Source organism: Rhinoraja longicauda, chromosome 6, assembly GCF_053455715.1.
Source record: "Rhinoraja longicauda isolate Sanriku21f chromosome 6, sRhiLon1.1, whole genome shotgun sequence".
Lineage (NCBI taxonomy): Eukaryota > Metazoa > Chordata > Chondrichthyes > Rajiformes > Arhynchobatidae > Rhinoraja > Rhinoraja longicauda.
Window position 1 is genome coordinate 29,289,764 of NC_135958.1, and position 25,032 is coordinate 29,314,795.

General features: G+C 41.3%; 1 protein-coding gene across 3 annotated transcripts; it reads left to right on the forward strand.

Moving 5' to 3' along the window:
- Positions 1 to 1,349: 1,349 nt before the first annotated feature.
- irf8 (interferon regulatory factor 8) lies at positions 1,350 to 20,418 on the forward strand. Of its 3 annotated transcripts, none has more exons than XM_078400748.1 (9): positions 1,350 to 1,568; positions 1,679 to 1,865; positions 4,085 to 4,268; positions 5,616 to 5,701; positions 6,924 to 7,029; positions 7,913 to 7,966; positions 9,292 to 9,669; positions 17,494 to 17,612; positions 17,761 to 20,418. In XM_078400748.1, coding segments are annotated over exons 1-9 (1,296 nt in total). In that variant the 5' UTR covers positions 1,350 to 1,566; the 3' UTR covers positions 17,941 to 20,418. The 3 variants fall into 3 exon arrangements, with proteins under 3 accessions (XP_078256874.1, XP_078256873.1, XP_078256875.1); XM_078400747.1 differs by having other exon boundaries at positions 1,350 to 1,494; XM_078400749.1 differs by lacking the exon at positions 7,913 to 7,966 and having other exon boundaries at positions 1,350 to 1,494.
- The last annotated feature ends 4,614 nt before the right edge of the window (positions 20,419 to 25,032 follow it).

The following is a 25,032-nucleotide window of genomic DNA, read 5'->3' on the forward strand; positions in this document are numbered from 1 at the left end:
CTACTCTCCTTTTCTGACATAGTCCACACAGATCTTTAGAAGTGTTCGAGGTGGAGAAAGGTAAATGTTTTAAAGGTTGGAATTCAAGAGTCAAGAGTGTTTTATTGTCATAGGTCCCGAAACAGAACAATGGGATTCTTACTTGCACACGCACAGCAGATATTGAGGGGATTGGGGAACTGGTACAGAAGCTACATTCCATAGCTGGGGATGGATAAAACAAATTGCTGGAGGAACTCAGCATCCATGGAAATGAATGGACAACCTTTCGGGTCGGGTCCCTTCTTCAGAGTGACCTGCTGAGTTTCTCCAACAGTTAGTCATAGAGTCATACAGCATGGAAACAGGCCCTTCGGCCCAACTTGCCCATGCCGACCAACATGCCCCATCTACACTAGTTTCACCTGCCTGCGTTTGGCTCATATTCCTCTAAACCTGCCTTATCCACCATGCACCTGTCTGAATGTTTCTTAAATGTTGCAATAGTACCTGTCTCAACTACCTCCTTTAGCAGCTCGTTCCATACACCCACCACCCTTTGTGTAAAAAAGTTAACCCTCAAGATTCCTATTATATCTTTGCCCCCTCATCCTAAACCTGTCTCCTCTGGTTCTCGATTCCTCTACTCTGGGCAAAAGACAGCACATTTTTGTTTGGTTTTCTGCTCTGGATTCCATCATCTTGTGTCTCTAAAGATAAAACTGGTTTGCCTTCTCTCTTTCCCAAACCTGATGGCGGGCTTGGACCCCCAAATACATGAACTGTTTCTCTTTCAGAGATACTGCCTGCACATGTAGTTTTCAGCATTCATTTCATATTGCTAGCACATGTAGTCTTGTGATTTTCATTCACCAGGGGAATAGATTTTTTTATTGGGGGTTTATGAAATTGTTCAAAATGAAAAGAAAACATTTTTAATCAGACTATTACTACCATGAGACAGGAGGAGGCGTACATATCCAGGGAAATTCCCCAACACGCTTCTCCATAGATCCCCCTTTGTACTCACGTCGGAGCCCCTGCTGTTAAGTTCATAGTCTAGCCACACTTGCGGGGGGGGGGGGGGGGTGTAAAGTGCCTCGTTTCATAAGTGTTAATGCAAATACATTTCCAACCTTACACAGAGGACCACCGAAACCGTAAAAAAAAAAGCAGGAGCGCACTACTGGAGATAGTCTGTTCATCTGATTTCTCGTAAAAGGAGGGTCTTGGAGGAAATACCGCCCTTCTCCACGGCCCATTGGTCTTCACTGTGCGAAACTCTGAGAGCTGTTTGGTGTGTTTCAATGTTAGTCACGGGAGAGACACTCCTTCCACTGAGTAAATAAACCCACCCAGGCCGCCTTAAACCCCCGATACAAACGGCATTGTTTGCAAAGCATTTTTTGAGCGGGCAATTAAAGGAATTATCATTGATAAGGTATACATACGCACGGAGGCGGAAGAAAAACAACATAACTCTTGGGTGACTGATTCCTGAAGCGCGATGCAGGGGTGAGCTCAAGTAACTTTGAAATAAGTTGGCAAACTGCATTCTTGTGCTGAAGCAATGTTTTATCGACATTAATGTACGGATGAGTGGCTCTTGTTATTAAATAGTTACCGATTTCTGGTGTCATTTTGCAGTCTCCCACGAGTGTTATTACCCATGTTGTGAGTTTCATCGTTGCAATTGCAGGATTGGGATGGTCGATAAAAACAGCAGCGGGATGCGGCGTCTGAAGCAGTGGCTAATCGATCAGATCGACAGCGATCAATACCCGGGTTTGGTCTGGGATGATGATCAGAGGGTCACCTTTCGGATTCCCTGGAAACACGCCGGGAAGCAGGACTATAACCAGGAGGTGGACGCATCCATATTCAAAGTACGAGGACTTTGGAACAGTTTATGATGTTTGCAAAGAAATAACATATTGAACAGTGCTTATTCCTACACAGGTTGGTGTATTGAGTAGGAAGGAAGGGGCTGCAGATGTCGGTTTACACCCCGAAGAGAGACACAAAATGCTGGAGTAACTCAGCGGGACAGGCAGCCAGAGAGATGTTGGCTGTCCCGCTGAGTTACTCCAGCATTTTGTGTCTAACTTTGGTGTAAAGAGTGATATGCAATGGCAAACATGGAAGCTTATTAAGCTGCGGGCAGTCCTGGGAGTTTTAATAGTGGTCCCAAGATGATGGTGTCAAGTTTGTTCTTTAGAGATACAAGGAATTGCAGACATGATGTGATGGAAGGAACTACAGATGCTGGTTTACACCGAAGATAGACACACAATGCTGGAGTAACTCAGCGGGACAGGCAGCATCTGTGGAGAAAAGGGAATAGGTAACGTTTCGGGCCGAGAACCCTTCTTCAGACATTTTTTCGATCCGAAACGTCAACTATTCCTTGTCTCCAGAGATGCTGCCTGACCCGCAGAGATACTCCAGCATTTTGTGTCCATCTTCAAGGAACTGCAGATGCTGACTTACAAAAAAAAGACACAAGGTGTTGAAGTAAGTCAGCGGGTCAGGCAGCATCTCTGAAAGAGCATAGATAGGGGAATTCAAAACGTCGCCTATCCAAGTTCTGACCCACTGAGTTTACCCCCAATACGTTGTGTCAGTTTTTGTACTTTCCAAGGCGATGGGTGAACCCTGTGTGTGTGTGTGTTTGTGTGTGTGTGTGTGTGTCTTTCTGCAAAGTGCCTCGAAGATGGGTTTAGTTTGCAGAAAGTCTCTTTAATCGCTTCATTAACTGGCAACTCTTGAGTTACTGGTGTCAGATGTGCATCTTTGAATGAAGGCTCTGCTGAAAGCACAAGTAGTTTGCATAATTTATCAAAATATAAACTTTGAGTGATCCGGTATGGCAGCTGTGAAATAAGTATGCGTGACCCCCGAAAATCAAATTTATAAGACGTTACCACATCACTATTTTATTAAAAAATATCTCCTTGAAGAAAGTAACACGTTTTTCGTTGGTCGGATAAGCGCGTTGTGATTCGCGGTGTTATTGTGAAATGTTGTGAAAATATGGCAGGTCCTTCAGTCGAAGTGAGTGGGATGAGGTTTTAAAAATGTGTAACTCTGATGAGCACAAATTAGAATTGTATCTTTATTAGATCTCTTATAACATGTTAGACACAAATCGCAGGAGTAAGTCAGCGGGTCAAAGACAGCATCTCTGGAGAGAAGGAATGGGTGACGTTTCGGGTTGAGACGGGACTGAATCCCAAGTCACGAGCATTAACCCCTGATTAAAATCCAGCGTTGTTGATGCGCGCAGGCAATATCACCAGATCGAGGGACACGCAAATTTGAACTTGATTTTTCTTTCTGCCCTTGTTGTGTGCATGTTACTCTTTAAATGTTTCTGCAAACAGTTGCCTGCGTTTTGTGTCTATCCCCGGTGTAAACCAGCATCTGCAGTTCTCCCTACACATTCTCTTGAGCTTAATCTGCAACTGGACTCCCACTTGGGCGATTATTTTAAAAGAGCACCTTAAGTAGAGCTAATTATTACTTTTGACCTCAGTGTCAAAAGGGTGATAAAGTAACTGTTTCTCGCGACATGTCCTCCAAATACTGGTGTGAATGAGGAGGAGTTTTATCATTTCTGTGTACCCCGAGTGTTTCATGCACCGGGCCAAAGCAGGGCATGACAATCATAACTCCTCGCCTGTGAGATGAAAATAATGTCAGTGTTTGTGTGCAGTAGAAGTCAGCTATTGCCTTCAGCAAAGACAGCAATTCTGTACTATATTCTGAACTGTACTGTGCAATCTGGTATTTTTCCCTTGGTACTACTTGTTTTAGATGGTTTGTGCTGTTTCACCTGTACTTTTAGATGGTTCAGTCTATACGTGTATCCTATGATTTAGTTGGGTGCTATGCAAACAACGTTTTTCATTGTATCTCAGTACATGTAACAATAATATACCTGCACATTGAGCAGAGATGTGTTGGCGTATAAAAGTGTATTACATTGAGCACAGATGTGTAAAGTTACTGCATTAACGTACAAAAGTGTACAAGTCTGCAAGTGTAGAAAAGCGTACTGTCATTTTCTTGAGTTCCATCACCATGGTCTTCCTCGTGCTCACAGGCATGGGCCATCTTCAAAGGAAAGTACAAAGAAGGTGAGAAGGCTGAACCTGCCACGTGGAAGACGAGGCTTCGCTGTGCGCTCAATAAAAGCCCAGACTTCGAAGAGGTGACGGACCGTTCGCAACTGGACATTTCAGAGCCGTACAAAGTTTACCGTATAGTTCCCGAAGGACAGCAGAAATGTAAGTGCAAACCACGTAATGAGTTGGCACCTTTTATGAGAGGCACCTGTACTGAACTGCAAAGCCTGAGTTCAGTCTTGTTGATTTTACATTATATTTTAGACTGATTTATACTTTAGAATCAATTTAAGTTTGGCTATTCGGACATCGAGGAGGAGAGAGGGAAAAATAGAGACACTGGTGGTGGTAGATTCTGGGATTTTCAGCAAAAAAATGTTGTTTGGGTCCTTCTCCAAAATCTTAGAAAGATATATCGAGTTTCATATGAAGTTACCTTGACAAATTGGTGAAAACCAGTTTGCTGTTGATTTTATTAACTTTATCGGTTTAAGGTGAGGGGGCAAAGTTTAAAGGAGATGTGCAGGGCATGTTTTGTACAGAAGGTGGTGAGTACCTGGAATATGGTGCTGGGGGTGGTGGTTGAGGCACATATGTTAGTAGTATTTAAAAGACTTTTGGAAAGGCATATGGACATGCAGGGAATAGATGGATAGAGGTTCTGTGCAGGTAGATGTGAGATAGTCTTGGCATCATACCTACAAACCTGCACGTCTTTGGATTGTGGGAGGAAACCGAAGATCTCGGAGAAAACCCGCGTGGTCACGGGGAGAACATACAAACTCCGTACAGACAGCACCCGTAGTCGGGATTGAACCTGGGTCTCCGGCGCTGTTAGGCAGCAATTCTACTGCTGCGCCACCGCGCCACCCTAGATTGATGATCCATAAATTAACCCATTCTTATTTCTGATCTCCCAATCTACCTTGTTGCGTGAGACCCTTAAACTTTTTTTACCTGCACTTTCTGTGTCGTAACACAATATTCTGTATTCTGTTACACGATAGCTGCAACGAAATATTCTGCAGTTTTTTCTTTGCATCATCTGTTGCACTTGTGTACGGTTTAATTGTGCAATATGATCAGCTGGTATCGCAGGCAAAACAATGTTTTTCACTGTGTCTCACCACATCACGAATGACTGCTCACTGAGGCTTTTCCCTGGTAGCATCAATGCCATCCACCCAGCTACTGCTGCTGCCCCAGCCTGGATGCCTACCCTTGACCTACAACTTTAGGCTGTGCACGCCATACGCAAGAAGAAGACTGTGTCTCACTCTAAAGACATGCAGGTTTGTAGGTTAATTGGCTTGGTAAATGTAAAAAATGTCCCTAGTGTGTGTAGGATAGTGTTAATATGCGGGGATCGCTGGTCGGCGCGGACCCGGTGGGCCAAAGGGCCTGTTTCCGCGCTGTATCTCTAAACTAAAAAACGAAACCAAATATGACAATCACCCAATGCCGATACTACAGTGGCTGAATCCTGTGACCTATTCATTTCCAAAACAGGTAAATTCGGCAATCTGTCCAACGAACAAGGTGATATCACTGACATGGATTGTAGCCCACCTGGCTCAGATGAACTCATGAAGGAGGTAGGTATCTCTATTTCTTTCCCTTTCTTGTATTTGAGGAAAATAGATAATGCGACATGGTGTATTGGCTACTGTTCTGATTAAAATGCCTTCTCAATATTTAGAGTGATATGAAAGATCAATAATTCCTTTCATTGTTATACCATACATGGTTAAAAAAGCATTTGGGCGAATGTTGGCATCATGTTATAGAAAGGTCTAAGTTATTTTATTTCCCACGTTAAAATTTACTGGTTTATAACTAACATAGCTGTGCAAGTCAGTCAATCTGGTGATCAGTTTGTACACTGTGTGGTCTCATGACAATGTATCTGATTCATTACTGGTTACTCAATTTTTATTGATCTGGAGTTAGGGAAGAAAGTGTGCCAAATGGCCAGAGACTATGAAAGGTTCTTTTAAAGGTTGCTTATCTAAATAATGAGGCTATTGATTTAATATTGATCCGTTACGACAGCAATTCAGAATCTATTAAGAATTGAATACATAAACAGATTTTAAAGAAAAAGAAGGCAACTGAACTTAAGATAAGTTGTCCAAAACTCCATTAAAATGAAATAAAATTTTAAAAAATGAAACGTGCTTTGTGTCTACCTTTTTTTCCTTGCAGCCAGAAAATGTTAATTGAATGAGTCATCTGCCTTTTGCAGAGCCAGTCTCACAGGCAGATTTCTCAGTGTAGGTACTGGGGGCATTTATAGTGAGGACAAGCAAAACTCGTCCAGTGAGCTCAGGGCTCTTGCATTTGCCTTGAACTCGCTGAAACTTGTGGGGGAATAAATACGAGCAGGTCACAACCAGACCGGGAGACCTTGTATTAATATTGTTCTCTCAAGGAAGAAAATCTGCCTCCCTTACCTGTTCCGACCTTGCATGACTTCAGATTCACCAATGTGCTGACACTTGGCTGAACAATTGCCAGTGGCAACCACATCAGATGAACAAATGCAAAGAGATAAATCCATTGTCAATTGGCTCTTCTAAAGTGAAGTAAAGAGAGGTTGAGTTATGTGGACATGTTATCTGTAATATTCACAAAATGCTGGAGTAACTCAGCAGGTCAGGCAGCATCTCGGGAGAGAAGGAATGGGTGACGTTTCGGGTCGAGACCCTTCTTCAGACTGATGTCGGGGGTGGGACAAATGTTATCTGTAAAACTGACCAACAAGTTACTCATCAAGAACCTTCTGTTAGTTATTATCTTTTAATTAAATATTTACAGGTTATTGCAGATTATAATGGTATAATAAAGAGAAGTCATTCTCCTCCGGAAGAGGACTGTACAACTCAACCACAAATAGATTGGTGGGGACGGCAAAACATCGAAGGTAAACGTTCAAGAAAAACACAAACCATTCTTTTCCCTTTTTAAGAATTAGCTGCAAATATTGGTCATTTTTTTGATTTTGCTTTGCATTTTAAAAGAATATTGTAGTTTACTATTTATTTGTGGTATGCCAAAAGGATTTAAAAGGAATATTGTGGTTTACAACCTAGTTCCAGTGTTCAGATAGGTTGGCTATGGGTCATATTCTTAATGTTTGTTTTGTGAAGTAAAATTGTGCTTCAATATCTTTAAAGTTTTTGATTAAGACATTGGTAAAGACACTTGTGGTGTGTTGGGTTCAATTTTACCGCCACTGCTATAGAAAAGATGGCATTAAGCTGGAAAGAGTGCAAAGAATATTTACAAGGACAAGAGGCACCGAGCTCTAGGGAGAGGATGGACAAGCCAGGAATTTATTCCTTGGAGCGCAGGAGGGTGAGGGATGATCATACAGAGATGTGTAAGATCATGAGGGGAATGGATAGGGTAAATGCACAGTCTTTTACCCAGAGTAGGGAATCAAGAAGACATAGGTTTAAGGTGAAAGAGGAAAAATGTAATGGGAACCTGAGGGGCAACCATTTTTACACAAAGTGCAGTTGGTATATGGAGCGAGCTTCCAGAGGGGGCAATTGAGGGAGGTGCAATATCAACATTTAAAAGACATTTGGACAGGTACACGGATAAGAATGTTTTAGAGGGATATGGGCCAAATGCAGACAAGTGGAACTAGTGTAGATGGGTCATCTTGGTCAGTACAGGCAAGTTGGGCCGAAGAGCCTGATTTCATGCTGTATAACACAATAACCCTCTGACCTTTCCTCTATGTTCCTTCAATTTATTAAAAATTAGAAGTGTCTATAAATTGCCTTTTCTTGTTACAGACTCTTCCATGTTATATTACGCCAATAACTTTGGGCCAATGCAACCCAATTCAGGTACAACCAATACGGCTATTATTCTTATTTCAAACATCTGCGCTTCTGTAATAGATGGAAATTATTGTTCTGCACTCGTATAGGAAAGTAGGGATTAATTACTTTAAACTTAATTGCGATAATAAGCATTGTTGGCAACACATCTTCCTAATTGTTTCTTTAACTAAGTAGCCTGCTGGGCAATATCAGATGGCAGTTAAGATTCCACTGTGTTGCTGTGATTGTTTCATTGGGCAGACTTGGTAGAGACAGCTTTCCTTTCCCACAGTGGCACAGCTGGAAGAGCTGCAGCCATACAGCACCAGAGACTCGTGTTTGTTCCTGATCTCGGGTGCTTTCTGCATGCTATTTACATGTTCTCCCTGTGACCACGTGGGTTTCCTCTAGGTGCTCTGGTTTCCTCCCACATCCCAAACCAGTGTAGATTAATTGAACTCTGCAAATTGCCCCTGGTGTGTAGAATGTGGACGAGGTAAGAATGTTAATGAACTGTACCTTTAGAATGGAGGCGAGGATGAATTTCTTCAGCCAGGGGGTGGTGAATCTGTGGAATTAATTCTCACAAAAAGCCGTGAGGCCAAGTCATTGAGTATTTTTAAAGCAGAGATTGATCGTTGCTTGATTAATAAGGGCGTGAAAGGTCACGGGCAGAATGTAGGAGAATGGGGTTGAGAGGGAAAAATAGATCAGCCATGATTGAATGACGGGGATGACTTGATGTGCTGAATAGCCTAATTACTCTCCTGTTTTTAGTTTAGTTTAGAGATACAGCACGGAAACAGGCCCCTCGGCCCACCATCCCAGGCAGACCAGCGATCCCCATACACTAATGCTATCCTATACACACTAGGGATAATTTACAATTATACCAAGCCAATTAGCCTACAAACCTTTGGAGAAAACCCACTTGGGTCACGGGGAGAACGTACAAACTCCGTACAGACAACGCCCGAAGTCAGGATCGAACCCAGGCCTCTGGTGCTGTAAGGCAGCAACTCAACCGCTGCACCACCCTGCCATCCGTTTAAAAAAGAAATGTCACTGAATTTGGGTACATGTGACACTGAAGTACCATTGAATCATTGAAAATCTCTAGAGGAACGTCTGGAGATTTTGAACAATTGGTTTCATAAGCATCTCATTGTAATCAAGATTCAGTCAATTATCTGAATTTATATCTCCTCACCATGGGGGCATTTAAATTCAGTTCAGTGTAAACCTTTTGTACAGTGGACCAATTAGTTATCGTTGCCCTGCCTGCCTTGGTTTTCCATCGCCTCTCTCTTCAAGCGCCTGTAATTCTTGTATTTAAATGTTGTCTCCAGGTTTTTGCCAAATGATGGCCACCTTTTATTACGGCGGAATTCCGATGTCCCGGGTTCCGATTCGGCGGTCCGACGGGTGTAGGATTACCGTGCGTCACGCCCCCATCACCAGCGAGGGGCCGGAGAGCATGGAGCAGGTTCTGTTCCCACCGACCAACAAGATAGCGAATCCTCGGCAGCAGCAGGTTACCAACAAACTCTTGACCCACCTAGAGCGCGGGGTGCTGTTACTGAGCAACAACGAGGGCATCTACATCAAAAGGCTCTGCCAGGGCAGGGTGTTCTGGAGTGGACCCTGCGCGGCTTATGCCGATCGGCCGAACAAGCTGGAGAGAGATGCGATTGTCAAGCTCTTTGACACAAAGCAATTTCTTCAAGGTTTGTGTTACACCTATTGTATCAAAGATAATGTTGCATTTGACTTTCATCTTTGTATAATAAAATATCTAATGCACAGATTTGACACTGAGACACACAAGGAGAGATTAGGAAAGGTTTCTGAAACAATGGAAAAACAGGTAGTTTTTAATAAGCACAAACACAAAATGCTGGAGTAACTCAACGGACCAGGCAGCATCTCTGCAGAACAGGAACAGGTGACGTTTTGGGTCGAAACCCCGTCTAAAGAAGGGTTTCAACACAAAACATCAATTTTTCCTTTTCTTCAGAGATACTGCCTGACTTGTTGAGTTATTCCAGCATTTTTTAGTCTATCTTTGGGGTTAACCAGCATCTGTAGTTCCTTCCTACATGGGTATTAATGAGTATCTGGAACATAGAACATAATGTCTGTGCCCAACATGATGCCAAGTTAACTAATCTCCTTTGCCTGCATGTGATCCATATCACTCCATTCTCTAAATATCCTTGTGCCTATCTACAAACGGTTAGGATAGGTTTAGAGGGATATGGGCCGAACGCGGGCAGATGGGACTCGTATATAGGGGGCATGATGTAAGTTTTCATACTGTATGACTCTATGACTCGAAGCTTCTTAAATGCCACTGTCGTATCTACTTCCACCATTACCCTTGGCAGTTTGTTCCAGGGACCCACCACTCTCTGTGTGTAAAACAAAATGCTTGGCCCTCGCATCTCCTTTAAACCTCCTGCTCTGATCTTAAAGCTAAGAGGAGGAGAGGTGGCATAGAGGTTGAGAGAGTGATAACCAGAGTTTGGGGCATTGGGAGCTGAAGACTGCTCTACTATTATTGAACCAACGAGAAATCAGAGAGATGCAAGGATGTATTGGAGGACTGGAGGAGCGTGAGTTTTCAGAGAATGGTAGGATGAGAGAAGGTTGGAGTTTGGGAGAGGCAGGAATGGAATCATTATTAAATCAATTTTAAAACAGGTGTTGCTGAACTATGGATCAAGGTAGATCAATGCTTAAAGGATTTTCCAGTGTTGTGTATTAGCCTGTGAAAAGAAAAAAAAAGAGTTGGAGGAACAGCATCTGTAGAGGGCTATGGACCGACAACACTTCACTTCTGAAGAAGGGTTCCAACTCTCTGCAGGCGTTGCCCATTTCCCTCCACAGATGCTGCCTGACCCACTGAGTTCCTCAAGCACTTTGTTTTTTTGCCCAATATTCCAGCATCTGCAGTCTCCTTTGTGTCTCCATTGCATGTTCACCCACGGGCAGCAACTCTAGCGCTGCACCACTGTGCCGCCCCATTAAGTTGAAGTGAAGTGAGACGTGTTATGCTATTAAGTTGAAGTGAGATGTGATCGGGATAAATAACATGGGGATAGATGTTAATGCTTCTAATACAGGTGTTGAATAACCAATGGAAGCAGGAGGAAGCCGCCTGGTTGCTTGTGTGTGCACTGTTACTCAACTCCTTCTGCCAAGTTTTCATTTACACGCTTAGCTGGTCATGAAGACTCATTGCATCATTATCACTGTACTCAGGTTCCTACCAATAGTCATGTCAGCAGCAAACTTGGAAATGTTATATTTTGGATCCTCAGCCTGCCAATTTAAAGGACCGCTTATATCCACTGGAGACACAAGGACCTGCGGAATCTTGAATCTGGAAAAGAGTCCCTAAGATGGGGCCTGACCAGCTGAGTTACTCCAGCACTTTGTGTTTTATTTATTTATTTATTTATTTATTTCTACAAGTAGTTATCGATCTATTGACCAACTTTAAATCCACTCATGTATTTTGCTCGCAATTCCATGTTCTCTAACCTTGCTCAGCAAAGGATTTCACTGTGCAGCGTTGTGACAATAAAGAACCATTTAACCATTCAATATATGGAAAATAAATAAATAGTTTACAAGCAAGCAACTGCAGATGCTGGTTTACACAAAGTGCTGTTACTCCAGGTCAAACAGCATCTCTGGAGAACATGGATAGGAGATGTTTCAGGTCAGGACCAATCTTCAAACTAGTGAATAAATAAATAGATTAGTCAAGTTCAAGTTCCCTTTAATAACTTCTGTTGACTGTGCAATGATGTTATTATTTTTAAAATAGAAGGATTTAAATATAGTTTTGGTACAGTTGCACAGTGGGACCATTCAAGATTGCTTTATTTAGCTTCCCAATTAGAGAGGGAACTGTAATTCACTTTGGACTTCAGGGCATTGATAAATTTGAAATATAAATACAGGTATTTCTGCTATAACGTGTGTTTCCATGATGCAATTTTGATATAATGTGATTTATGAATTAGGGAACTATTTGTATTCTGTGGACTCAATTGGTCATAATGTGGTTTCAATTTGGAATTGGAGAACAATTCAAAAGTTACTTTGGAATTTGACAAGCAGTAAAAAAGCTGTGTTGGAAAAAAAAACAGTCTGGGGTAAATTGTTTCCTTGTAACTTCTGAATTTAAAAGAGAGTTAGATAGAGCTTAAGGGACGCGGAATTAAGCGATATGGGGAGAAGGCAGACACGGGTTACTGATTGTGGGTGATCAGCCATGACCACAATGAATGGCGGTGCTGGCTCAAAGGACCAAATGGCCTCCTCCTGCACCTATTTTCTATGTTTCTTTGTTTAACTTTCCTACAATAATCAGACACCAATGTCTCATAAGAATACAGTCTGCATAAGAATATAGTACTTTGCCAGTGAAATTAGCAAGCAAACCCTTTTTGTTAATACTTGTGCAATGATACTCTACTGAACAATCCAGTATTTTTAGCTGGCAGTAACAAAAATAATGTTGGAGCCGCTTATAAGATGTTTAATTTTTGAAAATGCTGTGGAGAGGAAATACTTTGTTATTGCGAGTCTGGACCACTCTAGCCCCTCTCTCCCTTTTCCATCTTGACACAATTGTTGCTCTACATTATTTTCTATGAGGTGTGGTTTGTAAGGAATACAACTAGTGCATTATAGTAGAGCTACCCCGAATATTGCTGTGTTACAGGTGGATAAACTTTTAGCTCCTGACAATGTCAAGGTGCATCATGGTGACAGGAATCATCCTCAAAAATGATCAAGAATAAGGGACCTCTATCTGATCAGACTTGGGATGTAGTAATGCTTTTCCTGAGGGCAGCACAGTGATGCAGCTGGTAGGGCTGCTGCCTCACAGCGCCAGTGACCCGGGTTTGATTAGGAGCTCAGTACAGTTGTGTGAAGTTTGTACATTCTCCCTGTGCCCACATGGGTATCCTTCGGGAGCTCTGCTTTTCTGTCATGCCCAATATACGTGCGAGTTAACATAGAAAACAGGTGCAGGAGTAGGCCATTCGGCCCTTCGAGCCAGCAACCATATTGATTCAATGTGATCATGGCTGATCATCCAGAATGAGTACCCATTCTGGGTATGAGTACCCATTCATGAGTACCCATATGCTGTTTTTTCGCCCATATCCCTTGATTCCGTTAGCCCTAAGAGCTAAATCTAACTCTTGAAAACATCCAGTGAATTGGCCTCCACTGCCTTGTGTGGCAGAAAATTCCACGGATTCACAACTCTCTGGGTAAAAAAAATGTTCCTCTTCTCAGTCCTAAATGGCCTACCCCTTATTCTTAAACTGTGAACCCTGGTTCTGGACTCGCTCAACACGGGGAACATTTTTCCTCCATCTAGCCTGTCCAATCCCTTAAGAATTGTATATGTTTCTATAAGATCCCCTCTCATCCTTCTAAATTCCAGTGAATGCAAGCCCAGAAGATACATTCTTTCATCATAGGTCAGTCCCACCATCCCAGGAACAAACCTGGTGAACCTACGCTGCACTCCCTCAATAGCTAGAATGCTCTTCCTCAAATTCGAGACCAAAACTGCACACAATACTCCAGGTATTGGAGTTTGTAACCGGAGTTTGTAGGTTACTGTAAATTACTGTAAATTAGCCTCTGTAAATTACCCCTGTAGTGTACGGAGTGGATGCAAAAGTGTGATAACATAGAACTAATGTGAATGGGTGTTCGATGGTCAGTGTGGGCTCACTTGGGCCGAAAGGCCTGTTTCCATGCTGTATCTTTCAATTCAAATCAATAGACTGGGTGAGGCTTATGGTAATGGTGTGGGACAGTGCTGAAATTGCTTCACATATGTTGAGTAGGCATTTGGGAAGTTTTTAATACTGTAAAGAAGCTGTTTGAGATCAATGAGCTCCCCTGTTATTGAAGACTGAGATTTTAGCCCATCACCACTCTGCATTGGTGTTGAATTTCCGGGCTTGGACTCATCGTAAAAAGTTTAGGGAACAATGTTTAGAGAGTTTAAGACTCGGAAGCAGGTTAGTCAGCCTGTCGTACCTGGGTTGGGTGATTTGGCAGGGCTGCCTGTCCTTCCTGAGGGAACAGTCGAGCAAAGCTGTGACAGAACGTTGACATCTACCACCTTCAACCCTGTACAAACATTAGATTTGATTTTGCTTCTGCTTAGCCCAGAAAACAGATCCGTTGGCACCTGTTTCCATGCACAAAATGGCATATAGAAGTCATTCCGTCTGGAGTATATTGTCCTGCTGGATATTGCCAGGTGAACTGCACACGCTGAGAAATTGGCCTGGACATCACCATTCACTGCAGTGTTTTGATCATCGGTTCCTAAATATATCGTAGGTCACGCAGCATATTTCCTGCATTGCCGGAATAGATTGGAGATTTTATCTGTAATCAGTTGCCGAGCTGAACTACATTGCATTTTGAGATGGCCAACAAAGTGATAATTAAATGGTCTCAATTCTGACATCAGTTTCGCAGGCAGTCTACCAACCTCAGTTTTTAATGGCCTGGATATTTGAAACCATATTTCACATTACACCTTCTTAGCAGGCAGTTCTGAGATGCATTGTATATGTGACCTCTGCATCATTGACCTTATGACATGAAACTCAGTCAGGGAAGACCATGGTGCCCATGCGCAGATGATTACTGCATTTCCCACACCTCCATTGCAGCCTTTCGATGCAGCTTGTATTGTGGCTGCCATTTTTAAGGCCTGATGTCTTACGCAGTTTGCAGGGCTCGTCTCGTTGTGCAGCTCCCATCAGTACTAGTGATGAAGAAGCAGAGAACTGCAGATGGTGGTTTATGCCAAAGATAGACAAAAAAGTGCTGGAGTAACTCGGCAGGTCAGGCAGCTTCTCTAGAGGAAAATCTCCTGACTGTAACAACGGTCTAATCCTACAATACTTGTTTTTGTCAAATTTCACAATTTATCTGTGGCCGATTGTATTTGTCACGCAAACCCTAAGTAGAACATGTTCACTGCACCAAATGAAAGTGCAGCAATTTCTTGGCAGAGCTTTTGACTTCACAAAATTTGAAGTCAGCCTCGCTGTCTCCAATCCCCATCACTGTGGGTCAGCTGGCTGTCAGCCTCTTTACACTTTAGGTTGCTATGGAACAAACAGTGGGGAAATATTCATTGTACTGAGTACAATGTGCAAATCTTCCTCGCTGAAGAATCCAGACCTGTGACCCTACTTCATAGAAAACTGCACAAAATGTCAGGGTTATGTGGGGATGGTTATCCACACACTGGCCTGCTCATTCATGAACTGAATGTAAAATGTTTAAGATGCAGTTTTACGCCAGACCGTAACACGTGTTTTGTCAGCCCTTTACATCAGAAGTCACCTGTTTATTTATGGATTGCTTACTGGACCTTGAATCCTTCACTCAGTCTGATGTATGTTGTATTCAACAGGGGAAAGTAGAAAGCCACTAAGAACACACTGTACTAATTTAAAGCTGGGGTGGTATTTAAAGACACTCTGTTTTTTTGTGAGCTTGCAGAGATGTAAACTGCACTAAATTCTCAGTAAGATAGCTCATGTCTGTAATGCTAATAAAATCATAGAACTACTACAGTGGAGGAAGCCATCTAGCTCATCAAGACTGTGCTAGCAACTATTAACATAATCCCACCAGTCTCACTCCTTCCCCATGTTATTCTTTCTCAATCATCTAGTCAATTCCTTTGGAAAGCTCTGCTAAACTTCCCACTACCCTTTCAGACAGTTAATTCTAGATCATAAACCACTCTCCATATAATATTTTCCTGATACCTCTCCTTGTATCATTTGCTCACAATTTTAAATCTATATATATATCACCAATCCTTGAACAATTGGCTATTGGGGAGAGCTTCGCTTTATTCTACTCTGTCTGAATGAGTCATGATCATAAGGTCATAAGTGATCTAGAGTAGAATTAGGCTATTTGGCCCATCAAATCTACTCTGCCATTCAATCGTGGCTCCTCTATCTCTCCCTCCGAACCCCATTGTCCTGCCTGCTCCGCATAACCTCTGACACCTGTACTAATCAAAAATCTATCTATCTCTGCCTTAAAAATATCTACTGACGCCTCCACGGCCTTCTGTGGCAAAGAATTCCACAGATTCACCACCCTCTGACTAAAGAAATTTCTCCTCATCCCTTCTTAAAAGAACGTCCTTTAATTCTGAGGCTATGACCTCTAGTTCTAGACTCTCCCACTAGTGGAAACATCCTCTCCACATCCACTCTATCAAAGCTGGATCTATCATGCACATCCATCCCTTTTTACTCTAAAGTGCTTTGAGGATGGCTTTCAGTGCTACACTGTTGATTTCCCTCTCCTTCCTCTCCTTGGTCCTTTGCTGTGCATGGCATTAGCAATTGCCAAGATTGTGAGCATTGAGCAGGTAAACATGTTCCAACTAGTCCATGCCACAGTCGGATAAAATTCCATAGTATGGCTGAGCTGAATCAATGGAAACGTGATGGAAATCTGTGCACAGTCCAGAAGTATACTGTATTCTGAGAATTGTTATTACAGTTTTTCCCAGGGTAGAAATGTCAAAGACCTGTGGGAACAACTTTAAGGTGCGAGAGGCAACATTTAAAAGAGATGTGCAGGGCAAGTTTGTTTTTATACACAGGTGATGGTGGGTACATAGAACGCACTGTCAGGGGTGATGGTGGGTACATAGAACGCACTGTCAGGGATGATGGTGGGTACATAGAACGCACTGTCAGGGGTGATGGTGGGTACATAGAACGCACTGTCAGGGGTGATGGTGGAGGCAGATATGACGTTGACATTTAAGAGGCTTTTGGGTTGACACATGGATATGCTGGGAATGGAGGGGTGTGCACTATGTGCTGGCAGATGCGATTAGTTTATCTTGGCATTATATCTGGCACAGACATTGTGGGCTGATGGGCGTGTTCCTATGCTGTATATTTCTATGTTCTGTTGTGATTCCAACTAGGAATTAGTTCCTCCAACACTCACCGATAGATTCAGAAGCTAAAATCAGTGTTTTGAGCAAAAGAAGATAATCTTTTAAACCTTATTCATGTACAGAACACAGAGCAGTACAGCAGGTACAGACAGGCCTTTGAGCCCACAATGTCTGTGCCAAACATGATGTCAAGACCAAACCTTAACCTGCCTGCATATAATCCATATCCCTCCATTCCCTGCATATCCATGTGCTTCTCCAAAAGTCTCTTAAATAAACATCTATTAAGATCCAATCAACCAAAAAAAAACATTGCTGGGATATGGCAGCGCTGGAACCAGGAGCAGGTTCAAAGCCCATGTCAAAGCCCATTTTTGTTTGGGGGAATAATGGAGAAGGTTTAATGTTGCCTCCTGTAAGGAAAAGCCTGTTCATCTTGGTTACATATGGAATTGTGTGTTTACAGGATGATTTAAAAAGTCTTTTGAAATGCAAGTGAATGGGGAAACTGATGGACTGTATAAAATGCATGTTATTTCCCTTGCAGCCTTGCAACTATATGCAGAGAACCCACAGTGCATGCCACCGAATAACAAAGTGATCATATGCTTTGGAGAAGAGTTTCCTGACATGAAGCTCATGAGCAAAAAACTAATTATAGTGGAGGTGAGAAAATTATTAGAAACACTATGGAGGTATAGATAATTCTATACCATGTTGATTCCATACATGATTCACTGTACATGTTAGAACCATTATTTATCTGTTGTAAGCTAATTGCATGTTTCCTCCCCTTACCCTTCCCATTTTGCAGATTGAGCAGGTGAAAAGCAAACAGATTCTGCAAGCAGTGCTTCAGGCAAGGAATTATGAAAACATTAACCTTCAGATTTCCACTGAATCCGCTGAAGACAAACTGATTCTTCACGAACTTTGCATGAACAGTTACAGCTATCCAAGACCTACCTTCAGTGAAAACCAGCAAATAAGCTGAAAAAGAAAAACTCTTTCTGCATCAGTGACCTAGAGACTTTTGTAAGTTGGTAGCATTAAAGGGAAAATGCTCATTGCTGATTTCCAATAGCATTGTTAAGGTACTCAATCTTTGATCATTTTTTTTGCAGTTAATTCTTTTTTGTAACAATACTTCATTTTTATAAAATATATTTTATACAAGGTTTATTTTTTACTGTGAAAAACAATTCAAAGGAATTTATATACAAATATAGGCTTTGAATATATACCATTCATTGCTGTCAGGGCATTTATTGTGAATTAAATATTTATTATATAGAGAATGATGTGGACGTTAAAAACCATTTTCAATAGATCAAAAAGAAGTTTATAAGTTGCAACTTTTTACAATTGCTGTACATTTTTATTGTTATGAATTTAGTTTTAACAAAAAAAATCCCTTAGCTATCTGCTCAATAGTAGGCATAGGTTGTATTTCAGGTTGAGTACTGGTTTGGAGTTACCTTGCAAAATATAAATGCAGATGTCAGTTGCGATAGTGGAAGTGCAGCTATGGTTGAATGCATACCGGCATAAATCTGTCGAAATACATGACCTAGCGAGAGAGCTTTGCATTTTTATACTACCTTTCATGATCACAGAATGTTGCAAGATAATTCTCAAGACAATTGCAAACTTTTGTTTCAAGAGTGAGGTGTTTGCTGTAATGGAGGATATGTGGTAGCCATTTTGTGTGCAACCTTGCACGTGCACTGATGGTATGTTTTGGTGATGCACCTGGTGATAACTACCCTGCTCTTGCAAACTAGCACTGTTAGACATTTGGACACCTGAGAAGGGTGACTAGACCTCGATCTAAAAGTCTTAATCAAAATGGAACATCTCTAAGATGCTGCAACTCCAACAGTGTAGCATTCCTTTGGTACTCTGTTGACATGTCAACCTGTATTTTTGTGCTCAGATCTCCTGAGATGGGGCTTGGTAACCAATCTCCTTGCTCAGCAGTTGGCTTGCTACCAGCTGATGTGTGAGAGCAGCCACCTAAGCAGTTATTGAACTTGGTGCCACCCATAACATCAGACAATTTTGAGCAACATATTCCATTTTCCCAGCCAATATCACTCTGATTCTACTTTGGATGCAATTTATTTTGCTTCTGAAACACTGGACGCTGCACTAATATATTGGCTGCTGTGACAAAGGATCATCAGGCAAATGGCCACCTCATCAAAAGCTGCTAAGAATGACCATTCCTGCACTGGAATCTTTTTTCTTTCCACACCCACCTCATGTGGTTGTTATTCAACCTCATTAAACATGAACACAATAAATCTGCCATCTCCATCCTTTCTCCAGATTGCAAACGTGGCTATTGTTAAAAATAGATCTATATATTTTTTGATTATTGAAATGATATTAATTGGACATCATCGTCATCATTGATGGATATTTTGGGTGGATTGTATTTGTGTTCACTCCTGTTTAATTCTTTAAAAATGCTGTAAAAGTAACTGTTTATTTTGAGTTGAGTAAATTTCTTTGCACAGAGTGAAAACCCTCAGATTAATTCCGTGCCTGATTTTACACTGCCTTTTAATGTTTCTGCTAAATAGATGCAGACATTTTGGACATACACTTAATGCAGTTGTGTTAAATTAAGCCATTTAATGTCATGCCTCAATGACAGTATCCATGGTCCACACTAGCCTACTCTCATATTACATGAATCCCCCATTCACATCAAAACACAATGTGTTGGAGGGACTCAGCGGGCCAGACAGTATCCGAACAGCAGCTTCAGCAGCTCAACATCTTCAGTCTGAAGAGCAATTGCAATTTGAAACTTCGCCTGTCTATTTTCTCCCTGGATGCTGCCGGACCTGCAGAGTTCATCCAGCACTTTGTGTTTTGTTGCAGTTCCAGCATCTGCAGTTTCTCATCTGTTCACTTAATGTTTCATTCTTTTCTTCCATATAACTATCATCCTCTGGAAGATATTAAGGTGCTTTCTTCACAATCTTCCTCTTGTAGGCTTCGATACTCTTCACCTCAACTATGCCACATGGTAGAGACTTTCATATTCTCACCTTCCTCATTAAAGAATTGTCTCCTAGATTATTTATGTATTTGTGACTGTCTAAGCATTACAGGGACAATGTTAGTCAGGAAGCATAGCCTGACCTTAAAACATCAGTTAAGAGGATTAAATAACTAACTTGATTCACGACTGACTAAAGTTAATGGATTGTTGAAATCAAAAAAATAATATGATCATTTGATGTGAAAGAAGTGGGCTAAGTCACAAATATGTGAATAATTGGGCTTGATGTTCTTACATCTAGTTGCTGCTTTTACAAATACAGCTCTCCCTATCATTTATTCCAAGACCCAGACTGGAATATTCAAATAGATACAGTGAAAATGAACAATCCAGTTTGGTTTTGGCGTTTATTTAACAAAATGTTTTAAGGCTACTTGCACTCACCTGTAGTTTTATAGTTGACTGTTGGGAGGGTGGGGGGGGGGGGGGGGGGGGGGATGATGAGGAAATGTATTTGTGAATCATTCTTTGGAACATTTTTGCAGGATGTTAAGAATTGGCAGTTAGCTGCAATTCAATAATTTAATACACATCAACAAAGAGACAAGAGTTTATGATGATTGATACTTGGCTGGTCACTGATTTCGGTGTGGACTTGTAGGTGAAAGGTGATTTCATTGTACATCTGAATTGTGAAAGTGAGGAGAACTAGCAGCTACTGTGGTGCATCATGCGTGGTGGTATCGACCAGAGGTGATTCTCTGATAAAATCAAATGATAAAATATTTCTATGTTGTTGTTCTGGCTCCCGGTGCAGTTTGGGCTAATTAAGTGATCTGCCTGCAACTCCTCCCACCATCCATTGCAAGATGCATACTGGAATATGCTTGTAGCTAAACGGTGACTGACCAATCCAATTTTATGCTTATTCAATGAAATGTTTCAAGGCTGCTTGCACTAACATATTCTCATAAGTTCATAAGTCATAGGAGCAGAATTAGGCCATTTGACCAATCAAATCTACTCACCATTCAATCACGGCTGATTTAACTATCCCTCTCATCCACATTCTCCTTCCTGCTCCACATAAACTTTGACGCCTTATTCTTTTGAAGTTGACTCTGATGATTAAGGGGTGATCGATGGTCAGTGTGGACAAAGTGAGCCGAAGGGCCTGTTTCCATGCTGCATCTCTAAAACTACAACTAAACCTAAATCCTACTCCAATCTAGCCCTTTTCAAGACAGATTCAAGACCCGAATGTTTAATTGTCATAAGTACCAGCACAATCAAAATCTTACTTGCAGCAGATTAACAGACTCGTAATTGGTATACACACAGATAAATTAATAACCTTAATATGTAACCTAATATTTAATAAACTGATGTCCATAGTACAACCAAAGACAGTCTTTGTTGACTGTTTTGCTCTCCGTTAACAATGATGTCAACTCAGGCATTCTCTTAAAAAGTACCTAGACTTTAGCAGTGTTTACCTAGTAATCATTTTCACAACATAAAGTGCCCCCTTATCCGTTTATTCTTGCCAAAAAGTACCTAGACTTCATCACTCCTAATTATGAGTGGTGAGCTGAAATCTTTCATTGCACTGCACAGATCCTTTCCAATCATGTCTGCTCAATCCTGCATAATATCTATGTATTTTCCACCCTCCCCTTTAAACTCCTCTTTCTCACTCTTTGAAGAAGGGTCCCGACCTAAAACGTCACCTATCCACCTCCTCCAGAGATGCTGCCTGACCCGCTGAGTTGCTCCAGGACTTTATTTTCTTTTGCAAACCAGTATCTGCAGTTACTTGTGTCCCAATGTTTTTTAATCTGCAGCCTTTGAACTTCAGTTGTAAATAGAGATACTTTCACTTCCAACAATGGGTTAGAAAATGACTAATGAATCATGCAGAGAGACTCAGATTCAACTTAATTGAGTTAGTAACAATATCATTATTAAATGTGGCCTTTTGCATTTAAGGATGTGGTTTGTGTTCTGTTTATGAGCCAGTGTCCTTTTGCTAGAAGTATGAGGGTGACTGGTGCCTCTGGTTTGCTGTGATGTCTTCCTCTACCATATTTGACTTTTCCATCAAAGTTCAAACATGGACAGCAATCATTTAATGAATGGAATAAGGTGCCTGGTGAACCATACCTTTGCTTCAACAAGGACAACAAACGATAGAGCCAGTGGAAGTTCAGAATTAGTAAAAAGATAACGTCATGGGTCTCCATCTTCCCATGTGCATGTTTGTACAACGCAAGTAGCATGTACATTCACAGGTTAAACATTTAATCAATAGTTTTAATTGATTTTCCATTCCTTCTTGGGCATTATGTTTCATTATATGTGTATTAGAAAGTTAATCATAACTATTGATTAAATAAAATCAAAATAATGAAGTACTTTGCAAAATGCAAATTTTGCACTTAATCTATGACCCATTTGCACTTGGTTTACATTTGCAAAGTAGCATGTAGAAAATATTATTAAAATGAATTGTGGAAAGGTGTATAATCTTGCTGCGATTTGCTTGAGAGAGAGAGAGGCCATATTATAAGTTGGCCATACCATTAATTAAAGGGTAGAAAAAAAAACTGCAGATGCTGGTTTATACTAAAGGTAGACACAGTGCTGGAGTAACTCAGTGGGTCAGGCAGCATCGAAGCAGAAAATGGATAGGTGACGTTTTGGGGCGTGCTGACCCGAAACATCACCTATCGTTTATTCTTCAGAGATGCTGCCTGACCCACTGAGTTCCGCCGGCACTTTGTATCTATCTTTAATTAAAGGAGCTTGTTTTACTCTTGAACCTGCTGGTTTAAAATCTAATATTTGATTAATATTCATCCCTTAGACAACTCTTCTGGTATTTTGTTGGCCTCTGCATTCATATAATTCATATCTTGCACCAAAACAGTTCAGTTGAATTGATACAGGAATCGATACCACTTTTCTTAAGTTTACTTGTTAGTGTGATAAAATCATCAGTGGGTTGAGGTGATTTTTAAATCTGAGATTGTAAGGGACTTCTAATGACCGCTGCATATTTGCTAGAAGTTGCTTTAAGCAATCACAAATTTTCGACTGGGGTTTGTGTGGGAGGGGTAGATAATAGCCAGGGAGGATCATAGTTTGTTGGGAGGGAGGTGGGTGTTTTATGGTTGTGGAATTAACCCTTGAAATTCAGTGCAGCCATTGATGACATTTGAGATTAAAAGATTTATTTTTGATAACAAAAGTAATAAAAGGAAACCTGGAAAAGGGTGGTATCTGAGGTTCGGCCACAGATCAGTTATCATCTCATTACACATACACAATGAAACGGGTACAAGATTTATAAGACCGATTACTGATTTAATTTTCCAACTTGTTAATCATAAAGCATCACTTGATTGAAACTGGGATATCGCAAGCCTTTTACATATTTCTTGCCTCAATGTATGAACGTTTTTACATCTGTACATTCCAATGAGAGGAAATAGATTTTATTTTTTGCCTGTAATTAAGATACTGTAAATAAAAATTGGCATGTTCAAGCTCTATCTCTGTGCCTTGTCTCTATTAGCTTTCAAATGAGCATAAGAACACAAGGAAATACCAGATGTGACTAAGCTAAACTAAACTAAACTAAAAAAAACTATGTCTAAAGGGGACCAAGAAACCCAATGCTGGAATCGTGAGAAAAAGACAAAGTGCTGGAGGAACTCAATGGGTCAGGTAGCATCTGTGCATGGAATGGACATTTTGGGTTGGGACCCATCTTCAGACTAGACAGATATTGTTTCAAGTCAGGACATTTCTTCAGACTTGCGCAGGCAACGTGTTGTGTTGGGCCCCTTGTCAGATGTCTAAAGGAAGTGCAGTGAGGAGTTGAGTGAAGCACAGAGCTGATTCTGTGGGGAAACTGGTTTCAAACAGGTCCAACAAATAGTTATGGGATGAACACCCACCTATTCCGTTTTAGGGAAGGTGGTTAAAAAAACTCTTGCTTGTCTGTGAGGAATGCTGTGCCATCTTGCATCTTTAAAACATCATGTTGATGAGGCAGCCTGGAATGGAACTTATTGGACAGGTCAGCTGAAGAGCAATGTCGGACACAATGGTCACATTTATATAAACAAGGAACTGCAGATGCAGGTTTACTAAGGAAAGACACACAATGTTGGAGTACCTGACCCAATGCTGGGTCAGGCAGCATCCCTGGAGAAAATGGATAGGTGACTTTTCGGGTCAGGTCCGAAGAAGGGTCTCGACCCAAAATGTTACCTAAGCATGTTCTCCAGGGATGCTGCCTGACCTGCTGAGTTACTCCAGCACTTTGTCCCTTTCCATGGTCAGATGTGATGTGCTGGCTCATTCAATTGTTCTTGTGCAGTTACCTTTGGATATCAAACTGTGGTCCTTACTGTTAATAAAACTCTTCTCATCTCTATGGCATGCCATGAAAATAAAAGTAAACCTCAGATGCTGGAAATCGGAAGTAAAAATCTGAAAATGTTGGAACACCCAGTAGGTCAGGCAGCTTGTTGGGAAGGAGGAATGTTTCAGGTTGGGGACTCTTATCAGAATGCGCCTGCAAACAGTTAAACCTCTGATCTAAGCCATTTGGTAAAGATTATAAAGGAGCCAGAAACTCTCACCTGTATCTACTCCTCTCTTTTGTCCAGCACATACATAGGAATTTATACCTATAGTTAATCTGGATTGTGTGTATGTGCGAGTATAGAAGATGGAAGGGTAACTCGACCCTCCTGGTTGTATAGCCTCTTTAACTATGAAATAGAGTAAGAAGGAGTGAAGGCAATGTGTATCAATGCTGTAGTACCCAGCACCATTCAGTACCTTCAAAGTAGGAATTGAATGAATCAAGTTATTTAGTTAACCAAACAGATCCTGAGTTTGATTTCCTACTTATGCTACTGTGTGTCAGGGCAATTGATTTGCGAGGGTATTTCACAGCAAAGATGATCCAGCAAGCACTTCTAATGAAAAAAATATAGAATAACAACCATTTGGAAGGCATAGAGTCTAAAATCTATGCATTGATATAAGGGAGAC

Excerpts from the sequence above, each read along its gene's own strand:
- irf8 (XM_078400747.1), top strand. Across the intron at positions 1,866-4,084 it reads TGGACGCATCCATATTCAAA|GCATGGGCCATCTTCAAAGG; the intron begins GTACGAGGACTT and ends TCGTGCTCACAG. Across the intron at positions 7,030-7,912 it reads GGGACGGCAAAACATCGAAG|ACTCTTCCATGTTATATTAC; the intron begins GTAAACGTTCAA and ends TTCTTGTTACAG.